This window comes from Girardinichthys multiradiatus, chromosome X (genome assembly GCF_021462225.1).
Source record: "Girardinichthys multiradiatus isolate DD_20200921_A chromosome X, DD_fGirMul_XY1, whole genome shotgun sequence".
In the NCBI taxonomy this organism is placed as follows: domain Eukaryota; kingdom Metazoa; phylum Chordata; class Actinopteri; order Cyprinodontiformes; family Goodeidae; genus Girardinichthys; species Girardinichthys multiradiatus.
In genome coordinates, this window is record NC_061817.1 from 369711 (window position 1) to 393559 (window position 23849).

Below are 23849 nucleotides of genomic sequence, written 5' to 3' on the forward strand. Positions count from 1 at the left end.
GAGGTGAGCGCTCCCTGCAGTGGTGATACGTTTTCTCAAGAGGGCAGCAATGGCTGTGTAATCTGGTACATAATTCTTGTTATAATTTGTCATGCCTAAAAAGACATCAACTGTTTCACTGTTGTGGGTTTCGAGTGATTTAAAATGTTTGTTTTTTGGGACTCTGTTATTCCCAGCCCCTGTGGTGTTATGATTCTTCCTAGAAAGCTCACCATTGGCCTGCAAAGCTGCAGTTTTTCCCTGGAAACTTTGAAACCTTGTTCATTCAGCCAGCAAAGTAATTCTTTTGTCAAACCTACAACTGTTTGTTCTGTTTCACCAGCTATCAATATGTCGTTGACATATTGAAGGTCACAGCAATTGTTTAAATGCTCGCTGCAAAAAGACCTTAATAGGTTTTGTAGAACATTGTTGAACAGCGAGGGGCTGTCATTTAGCCCTTGTTGCAATCTTGTGTAGGTGTACTGTTTTCCCTCAAAGGTAAATGCAAACAATTGTTGGCATTCTGGTTGTATAGGAATACAGAAAAATGCATTTGACAGATCCATAACAGTAAACCACTTAAAATTGTGTCCCTGATTAGACAACATGGTATAAGGATTTGTGGTGTCAGAATTTGAAGCCCTTTTTAAGTTTAGATTTATTCTCCTGAGGTCGTGAACCAGTCTGAAATTTGTCCCTCTGGATTTTGCAAAAGGTGTGATGGACGTGTTATAAGGAGAAGCGCAAGGTTGTAATACTCCACTTTGTACTAACCCAGAAATAGTTCCTCTTATTCCTTCTGTTTTTTCTGTTGAGAGGGGATACTGAGGCTGGTAGATGACATCATATGTTTTCATTTGTAGCAAGAGAGGCTGGATTTGTTTGCAAATCCCAACGTCAAATGGACCCTGCGACCAAACACTGTCAGGGACATCATTCAACAATCTTAGTGCCAAGTCAGAGTCTGTGTTCTCTCTGCCATGTGTTCTGTGATGCGTAACCCTTTCTAAGATTACATCCAAAGTTCCCTCATATTCTAATCTGTAGATGTTTGTTTTTGGGCCGTTTTTCATCAATTTTGTTCCCTGGACGTCCAGCCAATCCCTGGTCTCTGCTGCTCTTTTAAACATTGGACCCAAGTTTTTAGCCTGTCCTCCTTTGGCTATTTTTAGGGTGAGATGGGGTAGCATGACAGTGTCCAATCTGTACAACAGTTGGGAGTTCTTCAGTTAACAAAACGTGGGCAGCCACACCCTCTGTTCCTATGTAGATGTATTTCCAGTTAATCCAAGGTTGTGGGTCATCGCAACCATATCTATCTCTGAGTAGTTTTGCTGTTAGTTTCCACTGTTCCTCATGTGTCTATATCAGCTGTTTGTTCAGGCTCTCTCAGATAGTTTAGTGTTACATGAGGTGGGTCAACTGGAGATTGGTATGATCTCAGATTAGAGATCCAAATTTCCCATCTATTCACAATCTCAGTAAGGTCACTCTCCGTGGGGTGGAGTGTCCTGCCCCGCCAAACATAGGCGTTATCGGCATTTTTCAACAGAAAGTTGTGACATTTGACTGCTAGAATTTAGATAGGACCTTACAATTTTTCCATCAGGAAATATGTCTGTGTAATTGTGTGAACAGATTACTGTGGCTCTCAGGGCTGTAATCAAATCTCTAGCTAAAAGATTGATGGGACACTGCTTTTGAATAAGAAATTTGATATATGGACTGTCCAACATTATTTCACAATGAACTGGCTGAGAAAAATAGCATCTTTGGATTTCGCCCGAGAATCCTATTACTTAGGTGTATTTTGGAGAAAGTGGGAGGTCAAAATTTAGAGAAGAATATCTAGCCCCTGTATCAATCATCACCGACGTCAGTCGATCGCCTACAACGATACCAATAATTGGTGCAGGAAATTCTTCCGTTTTTTCCCCAGGAATGGAGTCCCGGCCCCCCTAATGCTGTGGAAGTTTATTTTGATGTAGAGCAGAATGCGGTCCCGCTGTCTGCTGATTTTTTCCCTGATCCAGAGGATAGGGTGGGAATTGCCTCCAGTCAGTTTGAGAAGACATGTAGTTTTTCCTGGCTCCTCCCCTGTTGTATTCCCTTCTTTTTTGGGGTTTGTGCTGCTGTAGGCAATATTTGGACATATGGCCTGGCTGGCCACAGTTCCAACATATGAACTGTATCGTTTTCCTGTAAGGAGAATAAGTGTAGGGGCTCTGATACATCTGGTAGGGGTCACTGTCACAATATTCAATGGGTGGGGCTTGGGCTCGTTGTTCAGCTACAACCAGTTGCGTAGCAACTTGTTGTTTGTCCTCTTTCTTTTTTTCATTGATTTTGTCCCTAAATTCTCTGAGCTGTTCTTTCATGACTTGTGCTTTTAGTTTCTCTGTCTCTTCCTCTGTTTTCTGTTTTGTCTCATCATATCTGTCAAGATGGTGAACCAAGGTCTCCATCCACAAATCTAATCGCAAAAACCTGACCTCCTACTAATTTTTCCATTTCCTCTTTTACAGGTGGTGGCTGGCCTGAGATCATAGCTTGTTTGAACAGTTTCTGCATGGGATCTGATAGTGGGACCTGGCCAACTTGTTCCTCCCAGGTTTTTAACAACCTGGCCACGTAATTCTTCCCTGTTTCTCCTGGCTGTCTGATTCTGCAATAATGAATAATACGACCAGTGTTAACAGGGTATTGTTCTCTTAAGGTTGCCCAGAAATTTGGAGCATAGGGTGCAAACAACTGTTCTGTTAGGGCTTACTTGATATAGGACCCCAGAATGCAGACGAGCAGGCAGCGTGATGGTAAGTGCAAATGGGCAGGCAAGACAGGCATGGCATGAGCAGAAAACAAGACATGATCTGTGAACAAGACATGATCAGAGAAAAACAAAAACAAAGTTCAGGTGGGCGACCAGGAGGTCGTCCCCAGCAGGCACAGAGTTCTAGCGGGCGACCAAGCAGAGTAGAGGACCCCCCAGAAACTCTGTGGAACTCCGGAGGCGTGGAGCCTGGCAAACCCTCGGAGGCTGAAGCAGAGCCAGGCGAACCCTCGTCTCTGGGTTCAAAGGCCAAAACTAGGACAAACTGTTCCTTGAACCCCTCATGAACAGGGTTTGATGGCGTTTCCTCCTCGAACCCCTCATCTCTGGGTTCAGAAGCCAAAACGAGGACCAGTTCCTCACTGAACCCCTGCAGACTAGGAACAGGAGCTGAGGCGTCAGATGCGAGTTTCCCCATCTATAGTACAGGAAGAACGGTATCTGACGGGGTGTGGAGACCCATCAGATACCGTTTCCCCTGTTTAATACAGGGGAAACGGTATCTGTCTGTCTGTCTGTCTGTCTGTCTGTCTGTCTGTCTGTCTGTCTGTCTGTCTGTCTATCTATCTATCTATCTATCTATCAAAAAAGTGGCACAGCTTCGCCGAAACACGTTGTTTGACCTTTCACGGTGTCCGTAGATCTTCTGCGGCGCAAGCACGACGCGCTGGTTACGAGCGTTGAACAAGCACGCGCCTTTTTTGCCACGTGAGTATGGCAAGTCAACTGTGCCACAAAAGCCACTTTACCACGCGTCTGGTTAAAAGGTCGCGCAAAAAACGCCGTTTTATAAGTCAGAACGCCGTAAAATACGCCGAAAACCCATCAAAACGCCGTTTTTTATTGCGTCTAAAGAGCACCTCAAAACGCCGTAAAATCGGCGTTTTTCTGGTCCCTGAACGCCGCTTTTTACGCGCGATGGCGTTCAATGTCCCGAGAAAACGCCGTTTTTTACGGCGTAAAAAGTGTCACAGAACGCCGTAAAAAACGGCGTTTTCTCAAATTAAGCAATGCCCTGCCCACACTCTTCTTAGCCAGTAAATTTAAACTCCAGCCATCCAATAAGAGAAGTAGAACTGCAGACCCCACTAATTCTTAACAGATCAACTGTGCTGAAATGAGATCTGATGTTTCTTTCTGATAAATGTAATATATTCTGCAGCACTCAGTGTCAGTGTTTGCTTCTGTAATTATCTCAATATTACTTTTAATGTCTTTAAAGTCAAAAGAAGAGAAAAAATACACAATAACTGTCTGAAACAAGTGAAGATCGTCATGCAATTTTGAAATCCGAGTTGTAGCTGTAATACTATTGTTCTCCACCAGATGGCACTCGCACGGGAGCTAGTCTGCAGAAACGCTATCTGTGGACATTTGGTGGTTGTAATGTTATTAAATACAGAAAAATTAATCTTGTATTCCGTGTTTGCTGTTATTTTTCTATGAACAATTACTAGAAAGATTCTTAATCTATGAGTTGGCATGAATAAGAACCCTAAAATAGAAATTCTCTATCGCATTATTTTGTTTTTTATACAACTCAGAAAAGGTCCTAATAAAATGATCAATACAACTATCTGATGTTCAATAACACAACTATTTTTTACATTTTTACTAATATAATGACCAATTCCCATATCTCATTACTGGAATTATCATGTTACAAATTTTCAATCAAAGCAAGACAGCGCAAAAAGGCATGCACCTGCAGTTCCTTCTGCGTGTCACAGTCCTAAATAATTATCCAGGCGCTCTTTAGCTTTACTCATACATGTCTCTCAAAGTGCAAATACAATACTACAGTACAGACATCTTTTCATCTACATATTTATTCCCTCACTTGTACATTAAGTAGGCCTATTCTGTTTTTGGTTGGTTATAATCTGGTTAAATACAGGGAAAGAAATGTGTGTTGTGTTATTATTTTTCTATAAACAACTTTAGAAATATAAAGTTTTTTTGTTTTGCCTTTTTTTTTTTTTACCCACTGTTTATTTCTATGATTTATTCACGTATTTGTATTCATTTCATTTTAGAATGGTAGCCTGCAGCATGTGTACCTAGGAACAGGCTGAGGCTGAGCAGAATATCTAGGCTGAAGTTAGCTGTAAAACACTAAACAGCTGTCTGCTATGAAGCCGTCATCCAGAACCAGTCACGGCTGCAAAAATTCACGAGCACACAAAGATCAGATCCGCTATCAACAGGCAGTCTAAAACACGACTTAATCTATTTATAAATATAGCTTTTTTCCCCTCATTCCAAATAGTTTCTGAACTGTTCTGCTATGCTGGAGCCTCAATGCTCTTGCTTTGCTTCTCTCCCCTCGGAACTCGAGGCTGTTGTGAATGGCCAGCGTCTAAAACGAGCACCGCTACATTTAATGTCTGTCTGCTCGCTGCTAAATACCCCAGTTAAAAGCAAAGGGAGAGAAACTAGTTAAGTTTCAAGTTATTTTCCTGAATTACAACAACACAGTACAGCTCGAAAACACCGCTTACGACCAATTTCACACACTACACGAGAGCACATGTGCGCTTACCTTCAACCCAGAGCGGTTGCCAAGGAGATCGGTGTGTTCGATTTAATGGACTGGGAGATTTTACACAGGTGGTGCACAGACATAAAAAACCGCCGCTTGCATTAGGACAGGGCAAACAATAAATCACTGACCAGCTACAAACTTTTAAATAAAAACCGCGAAAACAACCAAACTGTCAAATATTTTATTTAAAAGAAATCCAAACTTGACCACAATGCAGAGAACAATAACTTATTTGTTCAAAAGAAAAGACAGAAACTGAAGATGAAAAGTTATGCTCCAGAAAATGGTTTATCATTGTTTCATACATGGCAGTTCTTTAACAATTGAGATAGGGATTCTAATTTCTGCCTTATACAGACAGCCTACAGTAAAGTAAAATATTGATACGTTTTAATTAGTTTGAGTTTGGACTTTGTTGAGAGAGAGAGACCTCAAGGGGTCCACAGATGACAATAACAATTAACACACACACACACAATATATATATATATATATATATATATATATATTTATTTGCATGTATATATGCCCCCAATGCCTCTCCAAGAATTTAAAACTACTTTCACCTATTCGTAACAACCCCGCTGATGAGGTGTCATTTTAAGGCACCTCACTCATTTAGATCAGTTAACCCCCAAGGCACTGGGTAGTGGACCACCTGCAACTGGGTACACACCCCCCGAAACAATCATTCAACCCTGTATGTGTGTGTTAATGAGAAGGTGTGTCCAAACTTTTGGTCTGTACTGTATATAGTGCTTAGATTATTGCACTTCATCTTGTCTAGAGTTTATATTTATGTATATATATTTTTTTGAGTTTTCCAAATTTTTTCCAAATTAATTTTTTGAAAGCATTTTAGTCTGTAAATATTTAAATAATTCTGTTCTATATTGTTTGTAATTTTGTTTACGTTTTATTCATCTTTATTTATTATTGTTTCTATTATTTATTCTCCCTAATATAACCTTACTAGAGGTTCACCTTTAACCTGCTGTGGGACGGCATATACTTTATCATGATGAGATAATGAGACCCTGAGAGCAGAATTCTTGTTACAAAGAATAATTACTTTCATAATAATATTAAAGCTCAACATTTTCCTGTGATCTTCTTGTTTAATGAGGTTTAGTTTGGTAAAATGACCAAAACAAAACAGAGGAAAAAAGGTGGAGTAAACCGAACTGAACAGAGGAGCAGAGCCTGCTGGTGGAGGGGAAGAGAGGAGTGTTGAAAGGTAGATTTGGTCCTGTGGTCACGGTGGGAACAAACAGACACTCCCAGCAGATCAATGCTTTGTTCCCTCTGCTTTCAGCAGCGGCCTGGAATGTGAGCAGCTCTGGTACCTGCTGCAATCAGAAGCTAGAGAGGAGATAGCAGAACACCGCAGAACTTCTCCACAGACGGGGAGCGTTGGAGATGATCATTTAGGCTGATGCTGCTGACATCATCATGTACAATACAGCAAATACTTAGTCACCTCATTTACATCTTTTTTCCATGTATATAGTACTTAGATTATTGTACTTCATCTTGTCTAGTTTGTATTTATAGAAATATTTTTTTTTGAGTTTTACAATTTTTGCCAAATGTATCTTTTGAAAGCATTTTAGTCTGTAAATATTTAAATAATTCTGTTCTATATTGTTTGTAATTTTGTTTACTTTTTATTCATCTTTATTTATTATTGTTTCTATTATTTATTCTCCCTAATATAACCTTACTAGAGGTTCACCTTTAACCTGTCCTGCTGCTGAAACCATTTAATTTCCCCCTAGGAGGATGATAAGGTTTATCTTATGTCTATCTTAATAATTGTATGATTGTTATAGAAGTTTATGTTCTAATTTACGCGACTATTAAGGGGGTGGATCCCTGCGTGATTGAGCCGGTAGTGTTTTATCAATTTAGTTATTAATTGTTCGAAGAATAACTCTCCGTCTTTCTACCATCTTCTCTGCTTAAGACGCTCTTAGACTCACTAAAAGTCCTCCTTGCTATTCTTAACATGTTCACTTTAGGAGCTCTCTTAAGGCCTAAGATGCTTTGTGAATAACTTTTATCTTACCAAGGGAAAATTCTAAGAAAAATCTCAGAATTGGAGAAATTTCAAGATTTTTCTTAGAATGACGTCACTAGGAGCTACTTTTAGTCATAGGGGTCTTTGTGAATACGGACCCTGTTGTGCTTATTTTCCAATTTATTTCATTTTCAGGATTCTCCAGATTTATATACTAAACAAGATTATTAACAGGTCAGGTTTCTTCATGCACTAACATGCTGTTATACATATTAGTTATGCAATACAAGAGTACAATAATGAGTGAAAGTCAGTAACAAGCTTCACTAATGATTAAATCACCTCATTTAAAATCACAATGAGGAGTGTTATACATTTGTAACCTGAAATGTCTTAGTTGTTTAGTTTTCTCATACACCGACTTGCAAAAGTATTTGATACCCATGAACTTTCCCACATTTTGTCACTTCACAGCCTCAAACGTCAATCTGCTTTATTTGGGTTTGATATGACACATCAACACAAGTATAACTGGGAGCTGGAAGGAAAGTGATGGTTTTCTTTGCTATATTCCCATTACTCGGATACCCCTAAATAGTTTCCAGTCAAACAAACCGTCTTCAGAAGTCACCTAATCAGTAAGTAGAGCCCAGCTGTGGGCTAAATTTATTAGAGATGTTCTGTTTCTGGCCTCAGAGGTTCTGTCTTTAGAGAACATTTGAGAGCAAACAGCACCATGAAGACCAAGGAACACAGCAGACAGGTCAGGGAGAACATTGTGAAGAGAAGAGTTAGGTTCTAAAACAATATCCCAAGCTTTGAACATCTCCCAGAGCTCTGTTCAATCTATCATCTGAACATAAAGAGAGGATGGACCAACTGCAGACCTAACAAGACATGAATGAACACCTAAAAGATTTGGCAGATGGCCACTCATACAGACAAGGGTTCTGCTAGATGTTTTTCCTGTTAAAAGGGAGTCATTCCTCTCCCCCGCCAACACATGCTTGCTCATGAGCAGTATGTGAATCAGTGTTTTGATGCAACTGGTTGGGCTTCCTTAGATGGACAACATTTTACAAATAGGCACTATATGCTGAATTTGAATGCATTCTATTATATAGGATAAAGGGTATAGTATCCAATTAGAATGGATGGGATTGAATTTGAATCTGTTGTGTTGACTTGATTATGTAGTTCTGTAAAGAAATTGGGTCTTGTCCAGTGAAATGGCTTGAGATGGCATTTGTTGTTAATTGGGGCTATGTAGATAAAGTGAATTGAACTGAAAAGTATATTCATGTGCTGTGATTTAAGTCCAGACTTAAATCTAATTAGGAAACTGTGGCAAGGATGGAAAACTGATGTTCACAGATGTTCTCCATCCAATCTGACTGAGGTTGAGCTGTTTTATAAAGAAGAATGAGCAAAAATATCAGTCTGGGGATGTTCAAAGCTGGAACACATAAAGCCCAAAAGACCTGCAGCTAAAGGTGGTTCTACAGGGTACTGACCTGGGGGATGCATATCACATTTGTATAGACTTTTATTAATAAAAAGCTACACATCTCACCCCCCTTCACAATCATGTTTTATTCTATGACAGGAAATGCAGCTAGGTCTGTGGCTGTAACATTACACAATGTGTTATTAATTGTTTCATTTAGTCTTTATAGTGTACTGCATGAAGAAGTTCTGAACATAGACAAATGGCATTTTAGCACAAACATGAAACATGAACATTTAATACAGTCGCTTCCAAACTCTCTCCTTCCATATGACTTTCTGCTTTGAGCTTTATACTTTAGGCTCAACATTGTCAGTATGTGAATGTGTAATATTTGCTAAGCCATAACTGATAAACCAAGCATCATCTTTAACATTAGATGCAGAAATCAACACACACTTCTAATATCTCTACTTCTTTCTGTCTATTTTGCTCATCACAGCCTTGACATCAACTGGAGCAGCTGCAGCAGCAGCCTTGGCCTTCTCCTCCTCTTCTTGCTGCCACAGGATGATAGGATGAATGCCTGCGCTCCGGTTCCGAGCATTTTCCTCTAGCTGTGCTGAACTGGGGTTGGAACGCCAACATGGGCAAATCAAAGTGCATAAAACAGAGTTAGAGGAATATAACCTTAGGCTAGTGGGCAGTCAGGTAAGAACTTAATGTTTTTTTAAGTAGTCTTGATAAGTTCTCCAGAAACATGGAATGTCTTTCCTTTGGACTTTGGTTCAGTTTTTTTTGTCAGTGTTTCTGAATTCTAGTTCTGGTACTATAAATATGTCAAAGTCCTATATAGCTGTCCACACCAGTAGGGATATGAAAAACGTACAGTAAAAATATAAAATAAAATGCAATAATAATATAATAAAATCATCCTTGTATTGCTGTAATAATAATCTGGTTAAAAAATGTGAGTCCAGCCTTAATTTGAGCACATTTTTTCAGTGGGAAAAAACTTCCTTTTGCCAGTAGGGCAGCACTTCCTCTTCTACAGAGGGATCTTTAGCCATTCCTCTTTGAACAGTCTTTCCACATCATCCAGAGTCCATAGTTGTCTCGATGCTCTTTTCTGTACAACTCACTCTGCAGCTTTTCTGGAGCATTTAGGTCTGGGGACTGAAATAGTCATGGAAGAAGGATGAGGTGTGTCTGGTGAACCGTGTCTGAGTTGATTAGGCCATATATTTTAGATCATTGTTCTGCTGAAAGACACAGTGATCACCAGCAGGGTCATCTATGGTAGAGTCCACATGATTTTTGATTGAAATGGTGTCCATAATGGCATGCACTATAATAAGGTTCCCAGGTACAATGGGGAAAAAAGGCCATTAGCATCACAGATCCTCCACCGTATTCAACAATGGGCGAAGCACTCTGTTCCAGTGAGATTAGGTAACTACATACATTTATGTTTGTGATGGTAGGACATAAAAGACTTTCCCCTGACACCACAATCAGATGGGTTTGCATGTAGATAGTATTGAACGGTTTGTTGCAGAGATTCGTTTACCTCCCTTTTCTTTTTTTTCTTTTTTTACAGCACTATAGGCCTTTATTTTTTCTATTTTTCCTACAGTCGGCAGACAGGAAATAGGGGCAGAGAGAGGGGGAATACATTCGGACTGTAGCCTCTATATATGGTTCGCATGCTTAACCCCTACACAACCAGTGCCGCGCCCGGTTTACCTCCCTTTTCATCCTGCTCACCCTGCATGATGTCAATATAGATATGGATCCTTGTCCTGCCTTGTTTGTCACAGTTCCAGTTTTATTGTATTTATTGTTCTGTCTGTTGGTGCCTGAATCATGGTGCAAGTAGAGCAACTGCATCCCCATTGATCCCAAAATGATCTAATCATTCCCTGCAGTTGGGCAAATTTCCAAAGTTTATGTTAATTGTCACATGTTTTAAACTAACAAACTAAAACTGCATATTAGAAATAATTTCAAATTTGTAGCCCCCAAGAGAAATAGACCCTTGTATCAAGCCATATGTATACCCAAGAAACAGGAAGTCAGGAAGTCAACTTGATCTCTGATCAAGTTAAAAAAGAAAGTGAGAAATGCTTCAGTGACATTTATATTTTCAGTGAGACGTTTTGCTGCTGCAATAACAGATGAACCAGGGTTGGAATGACACAGAACAAGCACCTTGGTAAAGAACAAACTTGGAATCAGATTTTTGTGAACTTTGCTACCAGCAATCTGTCTGCCAAAAAGACACTAGTGATACCACAGTTATACAGAAAAAATGGTTTTTGCACCAACAAGTGATTCTCAAAGTAGCCTAAATGGTAATGCTCTGTCACAGAGATGGATTTGTATTTAAACATGTGATATCTACTATAACCCTATTAGGATTTAGCTCTTACAATTTTACCTTACTGAAATCATACAAACCTGAAGTTATGGGCCTCAGGGTTCAGTGCCTTCTTCTGGGTCTCCTTGTAAGTTGGTGACTTGAGGTAACGGAAGAATGTGTCCTGTAAAATAAAAATATAATGCCTAGCACAATCTGCATGTCAGTGCACTGATTTGAAGCTTCTGATTTGGCACAGAAGATATCATCCCTCCACTGTATTTTCCATATACTCAATATTAATATTATTGTCTTCACATCCTTGTATTGGTCATGGATGCCTGAATGGTACCACCCAGATGCCTGAATTTCAGTTAGAACTGGTAAGATATCTTGAAAAAAACTCACCTTTTTCATGAGCATAAAGACGTGTGTCTGAGCTGCCTCCAGCACATAGCGGTGAGGATGCTCCAAGCCTTTCACTGTCAGGCCCATTGTCCTGCCATCAATGTTGATCCAGCGGGGGGCACCCGGAGCCAGAAAGGTCCTGTTGGTTTTAACACATGATGCATGATGATGAGACCAAGTCTAATAAATACTTAGAACAGGGCTCCCCAACAAAAACCAGCAGGAGGTCCACTACTTCCATTATCAAAACACTTTGGGGTCTGAACATTTTGAATCAACTGACAAAAATATTTTCTTAAATATTTATTTAACATTTAAATTAACAGTGGAGTTTTTGTTTTTTAACTACTGATCAATTATTCATATGCCCATGAAATCATCTGCTGAACAGAAAAGAGCAATCCACTTCAAGTACCAATATTAAACACACTTTGAATGACACAGTTGAGCTTGGTCTGTAAATCTTGATAGAAAAGTTTTGCTCTCCTTGTGCTTGTGGCAGGCATGGCAATTTGCTTAACCTTTTCCTTAACTTGTTGTCCTTCTGTTTCTGCCACAGCTTCCATGCACTCTTTGATCAAACACCAAAGGACCTAAGCTTCCTCAAGAAGTACAGTCTGCTCTGTCCCTTCTTGTAGACGTCTTCACAGTTGCATCTCCACTCTAGTCTGTTGTCCAGGTGAACACTGAGGTACTTACTTATACTCCTTCACCACCTCTTCTCCCATAATGAAAATAGTGTTTGACCTATTCCAGTTTCTCCTAAAATCCACAATCATTTCCTTTGTTTTATTCATGTTCAAGATGAGATAATTGTTTCTACACCATGCCACATAGCGGTTCACCACCTCCCTGTACTCAGCTTCATGTCCACCTCTGATAGTTATTTTCCTCTTTTGCCCGGAGGACATGATGACCATGATTTCCAAAAATAATTTGAAATGTGGACTTGCCAGACCACAGCACACTTTTCCCCTTTCCTTTTCCACTTTCCATCAGTCCATCTCAGCCCACGCGATATCTGTTACAGAATGATGTTGGTTTTCAATGCAGTGCCTTCTGAGGGGTCGAAGGTCACGGGTATTCAATGATGGTTTCTGGCTTTGCTGCTTTCATGCAGAGGTTTTTGCAGATTTTCTGATTCTTTTTATGATATTATGGACTGTAGATTATGAAATCCCTAAATTGTACATTGAGAAAAGTACTTAAACTGTTGGACTACTGCTCACCCAGTTGTTCACAAAGTAACGAACATCGCCCCATCCTTGCTTGTGAATGACTGAGCCTTTGGGGATGCTCCTTTTATACCCAATCATGACACTCGCCTGTTTCCAATTAACCTAAAATTAAAAGTTTATCGAACATTAAATATCTTGTCTTTGTAGTGGATTAAATTGCATGTAGATTAAACAGGATTTGCAAATCATTGTATTCTGTTTTTATTTACGTTTTTCACAACAATCCAACTTCATTGGAATTGGGGTTGTACAATGGGAGCCAGTTGCTCAAGATTTGCCCTAATGTCGAGAAAGCATGCACACCTCTGGCCTCCACTCCAAACTCTGAGGAGCTTTGGAGCAGCAGCAGGAGCCCACTGAGAATAGCCTCACACAAACCTTTCTCTTGGTAAATAATATGGATAAAAAATTACTGCCAACAGTTTAATATCCTGGCTGCAGTGATGACTCTTCACAGTAACATATCCTGGATTACACCATCTGTTTTTGCCAATCTTTTTCAAATGTCAGTCTGGTTGAATGGTCAGAAAGACTGGCAGAGAGACAGGAATATGATCCTGCGGTCACGTCTCCGTGAAACACACGATACTGCATTGTCAGTACTCTGGCAGGGACTTGAAGTTCATCCAGTTTGTTTGCCAAAGATCTCATCTTGTCTGTAATCAATTAAAGTAATCGATTAAAGAGATGGTTAAACTTCCTCCTTTCTCTCCAAAACTAGAGGGAATGATTGCCTATCAAAGTAATGCCTCAACCAAAAATAGGAGGAATAAAAGTCTTTAAAGACAACAAATCAGAATTAATGTCACAGAGCTGCTCCAACATGTTGCCACCTTGAGCGATCCAATGCGAGAATTTTTAGCATTGGTCTGACACCTTCAGTTCGGCGTTGGATACATTTAAGACGCTGTAGATTTTATGAGAAAAGCAAATTAATCACCTGCCTTCTTTTTTTAACATTAAATCATGCCAGGCAAATGAAATCAGGTGTATAACATTACATGGAGATATATAGTCTGTTTTTGCGCTTACTTGAAGATAGTCTCAGCCTTTGCTGTCATGGAAGAGGCAGTGCCCCACTTCAGTTCCTCAGCTGCTTCCCAGAAGGCTAGGTTCTCACCTGGAGTACAGAACAAACCCACAATCAGGCCCCACATCTGTGCCTTCATCTGCTACCTTTTTCAAGGGTTTAGGATCTCAGTAGAGACTGCAGTTGGGCTTTGAAAAGGTCTGTCAGGTGTTGTTGGATTTAAACAACTCTCCTGCTGGGATTGTGACTTATCTAGATCTTCTAAGCACCAACAGAAATTCGTTAAGCATCCCACACCAGTGTGGAAAAATCCTTTACAGCCAACATCTGCCACTAAAGTTGCACCTGGTTACATGTTCACACATACATCCCCTGAACTTTTCTCACATTGTTTGGATTCAATATGATGGATCAACACAAAGTCACTTATAACATGGTTTTATCATTTGTTTAAATCTAAAAAATGTGGTAGACATTTGCAATTGTGTTTCTCTTTATTATGATATCCCTAAATCAAACCCCGTGCAAACAATTGCCCACAGAAGTGACCAAATTAGTAAATGGACTCCATCTTAATGTAACCTACTCTCAGTATTAATACAGCTGCTATGTGAGGGCCTGGAAGTGTCAATTTAAACTGAACACAAAACAGAGTGAGATGGAAACTAAACCTGCACATCACCATCCTCACAGTCAGGTTAGTTTTTTTAATTACTTGCAAAAGACTAAAAACTATCACAGTTCCTCTTGATGACAGCTCTCTTTAGTGTCCAGTAGAAGAACGTCTTAACAGCAAAAATAAACAACGGTTGAGAGAATAATGTGAATACTCATGCAAATATTCATCAGCACAGCTGAAGAAGATTGAATCATTGCATTAAAAGCTGTAGTAACAAACCACTGAACTCCTTCTTCAGGAAGATCTTAAAATCATCTCGGCCTCGCAGGTCAGTCAGCAGCTCAAAAAAGCTGAAGGACCAGCGCTCCACTCGCATCTTAGTAGGAACTTCGACCCTGAGAACAAACAGTCAGGCTTGTGATTACACGGCTTTGAGTACAGCAAGTATGTTGCACTGTATGTGGCAGAATATACCATCTTATACCTACATCCTTTGAACTAGACTGGTGAAAAAGCTAAGAGGAATAATGATTCAATAAAATATTTCAATTTGGTAAAAACATAATGATGTTAGTGATTCTAGGATGTCAGAGCTGTCCATAATGTTCTGCAGAAGCGTAGAATCTTCAAGTTTTGTATAACTGCAACTACATTTAGATAGGTGTCTTTATAAAGACAGAACATCTAAAAACGTTATGAAATGACACAGAAATAAGGTGTGGTGTTTACCTTCTCATGTTAAGAGTCCAGTATGCATCGTGGTCTGTTTCCCAAGGATTGCTGGGTAAACAAGGAGCCAGGAAAGCATCATGGTTTTTGTACGATGTGATGTACTTGACCAACCTGCAAAAAGGTAGTCCTGTTAGACCTTCACCGCTACAGAAACACAAGCCATTTTACATACAAAAATCCATAAACACCTGCTAATATCTGGTTTTTAATGCAAAGAATTTAATGAACATTTGGTGCCTCAATAAATCATTCTGTGTTATTTGTTGAGATTTTTTGTAATGTTTTGAAATGTAACACTTTAAAGCTGAACAAGTGGGCAGAGTTTCTATTTTCTTTGCAGGAACAAACCTAGAACGAATGTGCATTTCTCATGAAACTAACTGTCTGCAGGCCAATCAAAATTGTCTAAACTAGTGTACTGATCTCTTTGATGTTTTAGTGCTCAGTTGTTATATTTTATAAAGAAAAATCAAAACTGAATAATGATGCTGCAAAGCTTTAATTTACAAAGTTACTTTTAGGTGATCCTCTTTGTCATTTGCTGTTGACTAAGAAAATACATAGAAATTTGTGTTTTTATTATGACAGAACCTGAACAGCTACATTGTACATACTTATGGATACCTTAAAAGAGTTAACCAGTATTTCATCTGCATGTGCTCCAGGGATGTTCACAGGTCATTTTTGTTTCTCATGCAGGTCACTTCTATCCCTGCATCGTTGTAGGTTAGATTCCAAACCTGTACTGTTTATTCTCAAGGCCTGAATTACCACCTGAACATTTAATAATTATATTTCAATCTTCTAAGTCTCGGAATTGCTTAGAATCATTGTCCTATTGGAACATTACAATATGTCCATGTTTCGACTATCTATTACTTGATCTGAGGTGAAGATGAGGAATTTAAGATAAAGGGTGGTCTTTCTTCGTTATGATACCATCAACTTTTTGAGATGCACCAGGACCACTGGCAGACAAAGCAAAGCAATGGTGTACCTGCTTGATAGTTAGTGCAGTGCTCCTAGGTTTTAGAGATCTCCATGACTGCACCTTGTAAACTTCAGATCACAGCTGTGTTAAGGAAGTGCCAACCTTTCAGGAAACTAAGAAACTTGTGATTCCCTTAAGTTGCTTCCTGGGATCTTAGTAGGCTTCTTTATCTTAGTAGTTATAGTAATTGCTCTAGAAACTTGGTTCAGTGTTCGGTGACAGCTCCCAAACATTATCTTTAAGTTAAAGCTTGGATTAAGAGATCACTTGTTTGCAATTATGGAATGATTCATTGCTGGTATGTGTTTGCCGCAAAACACAGAATGTTTTATGTTCTATCAAGTTTCCAATAAAACAACACAGAAAGAACTTACGCTCCAAGTGAAACACTAGATTTGACCTTTGATCTCATGATGGCTTGCTGGTAGAAAATTTTCTAAAACACATGAACACAAAATGTTATTACTTATGAGAAATCAAAACTGAGGTATTGTTTTAAAACATTAAACTGCTGTCAGTATCAAATCATCAGCTGCTACGTAAGGAACTATTTCAGTGATTTCTGATGACACATTAAATAAATCAAACTAATGAATCTAAGTGTTTAAATGTGTTAAATGTTGTAACTTACAACCCGTCTGTATTGGTCAAAGGTGATTTTCTGTGAGGAAAAAAGATAAAGATCGTTATGGAATGTTTTGAAATACAGTGCTCTTTAAAAGTATTCAACTTTTCACCTTTGTTGTGCTGCAACTTCAGTGTAATTTAATGGGATTTATGTGACAGACCAACACAAAACGGTGTAGAGTGGCAACTTGAAAGAAAAATGGAACATGGTTTTGAAAATATTTTACAAACAAAAATCTGTAAAGTATGTGGTGGACTGTAATCAGCCCACTTTACTCTGATACCTCTAAATTAAATTCTGGTACAACCGACTGACTTCAGAAATCCCCTCATTAATAAACAGAGCTCAGCTGTGTGTAATTAAATCTGAGTCTAACTGCAGATGTTCTGTTTCTGGTCTCAGAGGTTTGTTAGAGAACAAACAGCATTATGGAACCATCACCAAGGAACATAGCAGACAGGTCAGGGACAAAGTTGTGGAGAAGTTTAAAGCAGGGTTAGGTTCTAAAACAACATCCTAAACTTTAAACATCTCACAGAGCTCTGTTCAGTCCATCATGAAGATAGTAGCAGGTGTGAGAATCTGCCAACAGGACAAAGTTTTGTACCTTTTGCAGTTTTTCACAGACCATGTAGGAGGTGGTAGCATCATGCTAATGGCATGCTCCCTTTTCAATTCCAATTATGGAGCTGATGGGAAGATGAATGGAGATAAAGGCACTGGGGTGGAGGTTCATCTTCCAGCAGGACAACAACCATGAACTAACAGCAAGAGCTCCTATGGGTGGTTTAGATCAGCAGCTGGAACTGCAGCCAAAAGTGGTCCTATAGTTCCTAAAGTATTGACCCAGGGGATTGAATACAAACGTACATTACACTTTATTTGCAAAAATATAAACATGTATCATTATCCTTTTCCTTCATAATTATTCTCCACTTTGTGTTAGTCTATCATATAATAAACCAATGAAATACTACACTGAAGTTGTGTTTGGAATGTGACAACATGAAAGGGAGGAATATATGACACATCATTTACAGTAAAGCACAAACAGACAGCACTAAAACTCAACACAACACATGCTGCTCAATTTTACAATAATAGGTGATTACAACATCTATACTATAGAAACTTCCTGAAACTATTGTCTTTTCTGATGTTAACCAAATCAGGATCATATCATATTCTCTGCAGAAACAATCAAGTTGTTGATAAAAGTTTTACAGCTTTAATATTTTCAGGAGTTTAATAGAACATCATACACCACAGCAACATATCATACACACACAGTGACGTCCCAAAGTTCAAGATTAATGTTGCTTTCAAATACAGCACAATGTTTTTTTAATCCATGTCACCAAACATCGGAATTTAAAAGAAATTCTGTTTTATTTTAGAAAATTTCAGCATTCTTTTTTTTATTTTTCTGCCACTGACTGATTTCTAATCTTATCAAACATTATCTGAAATACGAGTTTCTGGACCTCTATGCCTGTGCTGAGATGTGAATGGAAATAAAACATTTATGGATGCTCTCTGAGACCTCTGGACTACACTGCATGGATACAGTTAAATTTACGCTTTCATCTCATCGTATTAAGATGATCTGTTTGAAAGAAGAAAAAACAAACAAGAAAAGAAGATTTTAGCCAAAATGTTTCCTCACAGTCAGTTCTGGACCTTGTATTTCTGCTCCAAAAACACAGACTGTGTGTGTGTGTGTACTGACCTGTTACCTCTTCTATGTTAGGATTAATTAGGTGTTCTGGGCCACAGTCCAAAGCACTGTGAGTGCGGTGCTGAACATGCACAAGACACGATCATGGTAAATATATGATAATCTCTTCTAAAATTATATTGACCAATCACCCATAACATTGTGACTACTGACAGGTGAAGTAAAAACCACCAAGCAGTGGGGGACATGGGACTGTGTGCCAACCTGTGCTCTGCAGAACTTTAAATGAAGTAAGTGAAAAACCTGAAATGGTGAGTGCTCTGTGGTATATTGGGCTGTATAACTGCAGACCAGTCTTAATCTTTATGACGACTCATTACAAAAATCCATCAACCCCAACCTGCAAAGTGGCACCAGGATGCATTATGGGATGAAGTCCCTCCATCGGACCAAATGCTGTTCTTAATCTTAATCTTAAATAGAGTTTGAGCCTCAAAGATGTTACAGCAGTAGAAGAGGATCCACTCAATTGTAGCAAAGTCTCTACAGAGGCTAATGGTTTTTAGAAGTTATATATACATATATAATACATTTTTGTTTTGCTGAATGTGCAGGAGGCTGGGAGTGTGTTTGGTTGTGTGTGGGGCTGCAGCAGGATGGCACTATTATAAATTAACAATCATTGAGTGGCTGTAATGTAGTGGTTAATTGGTGTTTTTTTATGTATACAGAGTGAGACAAACTGACTGGAGGCCTGTTCGCAATCCAATAAGCCCTCTCCTGGCAGTCGAAGACCACTCGGTCTGCCTTGTTCCTTTCTCTACCAGCCCTGGAATACAAAAGAAGCAAAAAAGACATGGAAGATTTCCGGGGAAATGAAACACCCAATCAGAAAACCATGAGGTGCATGCATGTATCTTCATTTGGAATTGTTAAGCTGTGTATTTACTCCTTCTTTATATATATTGAAAAGGACAACAATGATCAGATTCATGGAAGATCTGAAGATAGATGTTTGCCATGCTTGTCCTTTTATCAGAGCATGGATATGTTCACAACATTACTGTGTATACATATAAATACTGTGTGTATATATATATAGTCAGTCAGTCATTTTCTACTGCTTATTCCATAGTGGGTCGCAGGGGAGCTGGTGTCTATCTCCAGCAGTCTATGGGCGAGAGGCGGGGTTCACCCTGGACAGGTCACCAGTCCATCGCAGGGCAACACACAAACAACCAAACACACACTCATTCATACACCTAAGGGCAATTTAGAGAGACCAATTAACCTAACAGGCATGTCTTTGGACTGTGGGAGGAAGCCGGAGTACCTGGTGAGAACCCACGCATGCACAGGGAGAACATGCAAACTCCATGCAGAAAGACCCCCAGCCGGGAATCGAACCCAGGACCTTCTTGCTGCAAGGCAACAGTGCTACCAACCAACTGCGCCACCGTGCAGCCCTATATATATATATATATATATATATATACAGTCCAAAGACATGCCTGTTAGGTTAATTGGTCTCTCTAAATTGACCTTAGGTGTGTGAATGAGTGTGTGTTTGGTTGTTTGTGTGTTGCCCTGCGATGGACTGGCGATCTGTCCAGGGTGAACCCTGCCTCTCGCCCATAGACTGCTGGAGATAGGCACCAGCTCCCCCGCGACCCACTATGGAATAAGCGGTAGAAAATGACTGACTGACTGACTATACATATATACATATACATATATATATATACATATATACATATATATATATATATATATATATATATATATATATATAAATATATATATACATATATATATTTATATATATATATATATATATATATATATATATGTATATATGTATTTATATATATATATATATATATATATATATATATATATATATATATATATATATATATATATATATATATATATATATATATATATATATATATATATATATATATATATATATATATATATATATAAATACATATATACATATATATATATATATATATATATATATATATATATATATAAATATATATATACATATATATATATATATATATATATATATGTATATACTGTGTGTATATACATATATATGTATGCATATATAATTATTAACAAGCTAACAAATCAAGTATCCTAAGTCAGAAATTCTAATGATTAAAGAAATAAAACATGTGTGTTGCATTTTGTGTTAGCAACTCATGAACCAGAGTGCTACGTAGGTCTAACCTGATATCAAACAAGGATCTAAGAAACAAAGAGAGCAGCTGATGTTGCTGTTTCAGCTACTTTTTGGGTTCTTTTTCGGGGCCTTTTTCACAGAACTTTGTTCTGTTTACCATCATGGCACAAGAAGATTTTTCACCTCCATTGTCATACAGCATCCTTAGACTACGTTTGTGCAGTTTTACAAATATTTAGTTCAGTGGTTTGCCATATTTAAAGCTTCAAACCTACATGGCTAAATGCATTAGCTTATAAGACAGTTTGCGTTCTGGGGAGCTGGACAGACATGACAAGTCTGAAGTCCAGTCATTTAGAACAGGGTGATGTGTTTTTCTATGTGTGACTGTTTTTAAAGCATATACTGATGAAAAAAGCTTTGTTTTAGTTCCCAGGTCACTTACTTGTACTGCTCAGTAGCTTGCATTACAATAAAGTCCCATTTGTGGTTCAGCCATTCATGCAGGTGGTTGTAATGTGCCTGTTTAAAACACAAATGCGGGGACCAGAATGGACCAACATGAGTGTAAAATCATTATGCATTCCTCATAGAATTAAGGAATTTCTCTGTAAATCAAATAAATCTATTTTAACCTCTTTAAAACTCATTTAACTGAACTCCAGTAAATCTGCACCAATTTCAGACACTAAGTCATTGTAGGAAGGAGAATGTGATTGGGGGAAGGGGTTTATTTTCCTTCAACCTGAAAAATCACTGAACCTAAGCATTACTTAGTGTTTCTAGATACATTTTTTGTCAAATCACAATAATCCTGCATAAAGCAACAAAACAAAGGGCGATGTTTTAAACATTTCAAACTAATGAGGTAATGATGACATGGCAGGATGCTAATACACACATTTTATTCATCACTAACATGTTCCCTGAAGCATAGCTTCTTCTAGATGGTCCTGTAATCACAAGCATTGTTTGACCTACACAGCAAAGGTACCTGCTCATAGGGTTCAAGCATTCCTTTCTTGCGAATATTCCTCTTTGCCAGGTAAATGGCTGGACAAAAAGTGAAAACATAAGACTGGTGACTATTTTCATACACTGTAAAAAGGGAAGCTTTTGTCATTTACAGAAATAGAATTTATTCGTTGAACTTTTAAATGATGCAGACTTAGTGCAAATGAATGCATTCTTTAAAGGGATATTTCAGAGGTTTTGGAGTCAATGTCTTAATTCTCCCGGCATCTTCATTTCAAATAAATCCAAGTTAATTGGACTCTGAGGCTGAAGCTCAGGATTATTCCAAGAGGGTCGAAACCCAATGCAGATTTCTACCATCTTGAAATAGCTCCAACCTGAAAATCATCAATGCAGTTTATGCTATGTTATAAACCTTTACACCATTGTCATTTTTGCAATGGACAGTTATTTACTCCAGTGCTGATTGTTCCATGGGAAATCAAAATAAAAGGCTGAGCATCAACACTCTCCCAGGTGAAACATGTACTAAGCATGTCTATATAAAGCATTTCTGGTCAGAGTAACTGTTGAATAGAACGACAATAGTAATGATGTATAAAATCAATAAAATAGGGTTTAGATATAAGATCTTTGCTTTTTACAGCACTTTACTTTTATATCAGACAATAACTCTGACTATAAAGTTCTACATACACTGTTGTTTACATATACCACAATGATACGCTTGAGTCTGAAGTTGAAATAATAGGAAGCGTTTGGTTTTTGATTCAGCTTTTAGATTTGGGGAACATCAAATCTGACCTTACACCAGAAAAAACTGACAAGACTGTGTCATGATGTGAGGTTTGGATCAGGAAGTGAGTCTTTAATACCTAAAAACCAGGGAGAACTTAGAAGCAAAAAACAAGAAGAGCATGACATGAAAACCAGAGGAGCTAGTAGAATCCAGTGGAGAACAATGAAAACCAGGGATCTTAAGCACTGAGGAGATGTGCTCAATGATGAAGAAACCAGGTAAGTCTAACAAAGACAATGTTGAATAGCTGTGAGAGAGGACTGAGCAGGAGAACTGAGGGAAAGAGACCACTTAACACAGCGAACACAGACAGAGCTGAATATAGAAGATCTTCAAATTAAAAAGAGGAAAAGCCTGACACCGACATGGGAGACTACACCAACCAAATCCTGAAATATCCCTTTAATTAATGCCAAATGTTTAGTTTATGCAAGCTAAACAGAGACATGATTTTCTGTACAACTTTCATCATTACTTTTCTACCCTGCAATAAAATATCACACCTACCATAATCAGAGTCCTCTGGAACCCATTGTTGTGTTGGCCAGAAGTAGGGGGTCTGAAAAGGTTAAGCATTAGTACTGGTATCAATAATTTTGAGAATAATAGCATTCGTCCACATTCTATCTCACTTAAGGGCATGGCTGAGATTTTTGTAAGGAGTGGTGGGGTGTTTTCCACTAAGGAATTAATGCAGTTTTCAAAATTGTGATTTTTTTCAAATGTTTTAGAATATATGAGTCAAACAATTTTGTCTTGTTACTCACTTATGTATTTGCCTATAAAGATTAGAGATTAAACCTCAGCATACATTATTCCACTCACAGTCACAACATCTACAGACAGCTGATCAGGATGAGTGAACATGGATGATCAGGATTTATTTCATGTGCCTTAAAGAGATAGTTCAACAGGTATGAGAGGTTCTGTTTAAAGGTTATAAGCAGTTAATATCTTACCAGCAGGATGTAGCTCTGTTGACATCTTTGTTTTAATAGAACCTCACTTTAAAAAATGTGAACTATCCCTTTATTATTCACTGAATCGCTTTAGTGAAAGAATCACCTCTTGTTAACAGTAGGTAGCAGTGAAGAAGCAGTGATTAGGCTGTACCTGGAAGCGGTAAAGGCTGCTGTCGTTACACATCACCAGCTTCCTATGGTTCTGCAGGGGGTAGATGTAGCCATAAGCCACTAACAGTGTGCCAAAGACCTGAGCTTCTGGAGTGTGCATAGTGGGAAGCAAAAATAAAGTTAACAAGATGGTAATTCATGAATATCATATTAATTGTTTATTAATTTAGTCACCGTAATTCAATAAACTGTCATGTTTTACTATAGTCTAATTTTGTGAAAAAATCTGAAAACT

General features: G+C 38.4%; 1 protein-coding gene across 3 annotated transcripts in view; it reads right to left on the reverse strand.

Moving 5' to 3' along the window:
* Positions 1 to 8951: 8951 nt before the first annotated feature.
* LOC124862232 (regulator of G-protein signaling 9-like) overlaps positions 8952 to 23849 on the reverse strand; it is a 31024-nt gene continuing 16126 nt past the window's right edge. For 2 of the 3 annotated variants that reach the window (XM_047356046.1, XM_047356048.1), the window contains exons 4-17: positions 23595 to 23701; positions 22989 to 23040; positions 21702 to 21760; positions 21153 to 21229; positions 19255 to 19336; positions 18566 to 18628; positions 16833 to 16862; positions 16576 to 16637; positions 15208 to 15321; positions 14758 to 14873; positions 13862 to 13949; positions 11592 to 11730; positions 11285 to 11367; positions 8952 to 9451 (exon numbers count right to left, since the gene is read on the reverse strand). In XM_047356046.1, coding sequence (XP_047212002.1) covers positions 9295 to 9451; positions 11285 to 11367; positions 11592 to 11730; positions 13862 to 13949; positions 14758 to 14873; positions 15208 to 15321; positions 16576 to 16637; positions 16833 to 16862; positions 18566 to 18628; positions 19255 to 19336; positions 21153 to 21229; positions 21702 to 21760; positions 22989 to 23040; positions 23595 to 23701 — 1229 coding nt within the window. In that variant the 3' untranslated portion in view covers positions 8952 to 9294. The remainder of the gene's footprint in view (positions 9452 to 11284; positions 11368 to 11591; positions 11731 to 13861; positions 13950 to 14757; positions 14874 to 15207; positions 15322 to 16575; positions 16638 to 16832; positions 16863 to 18565; positions 18629 to 19254; positions 19337 to 21152; positions 21230 to 21701; positions 21761 to 22988; positions 23041 to 23594; positions 23702 to 23849) is intronic. The other variant, XM_047356047.1, reaches the window with a different exon arrangement.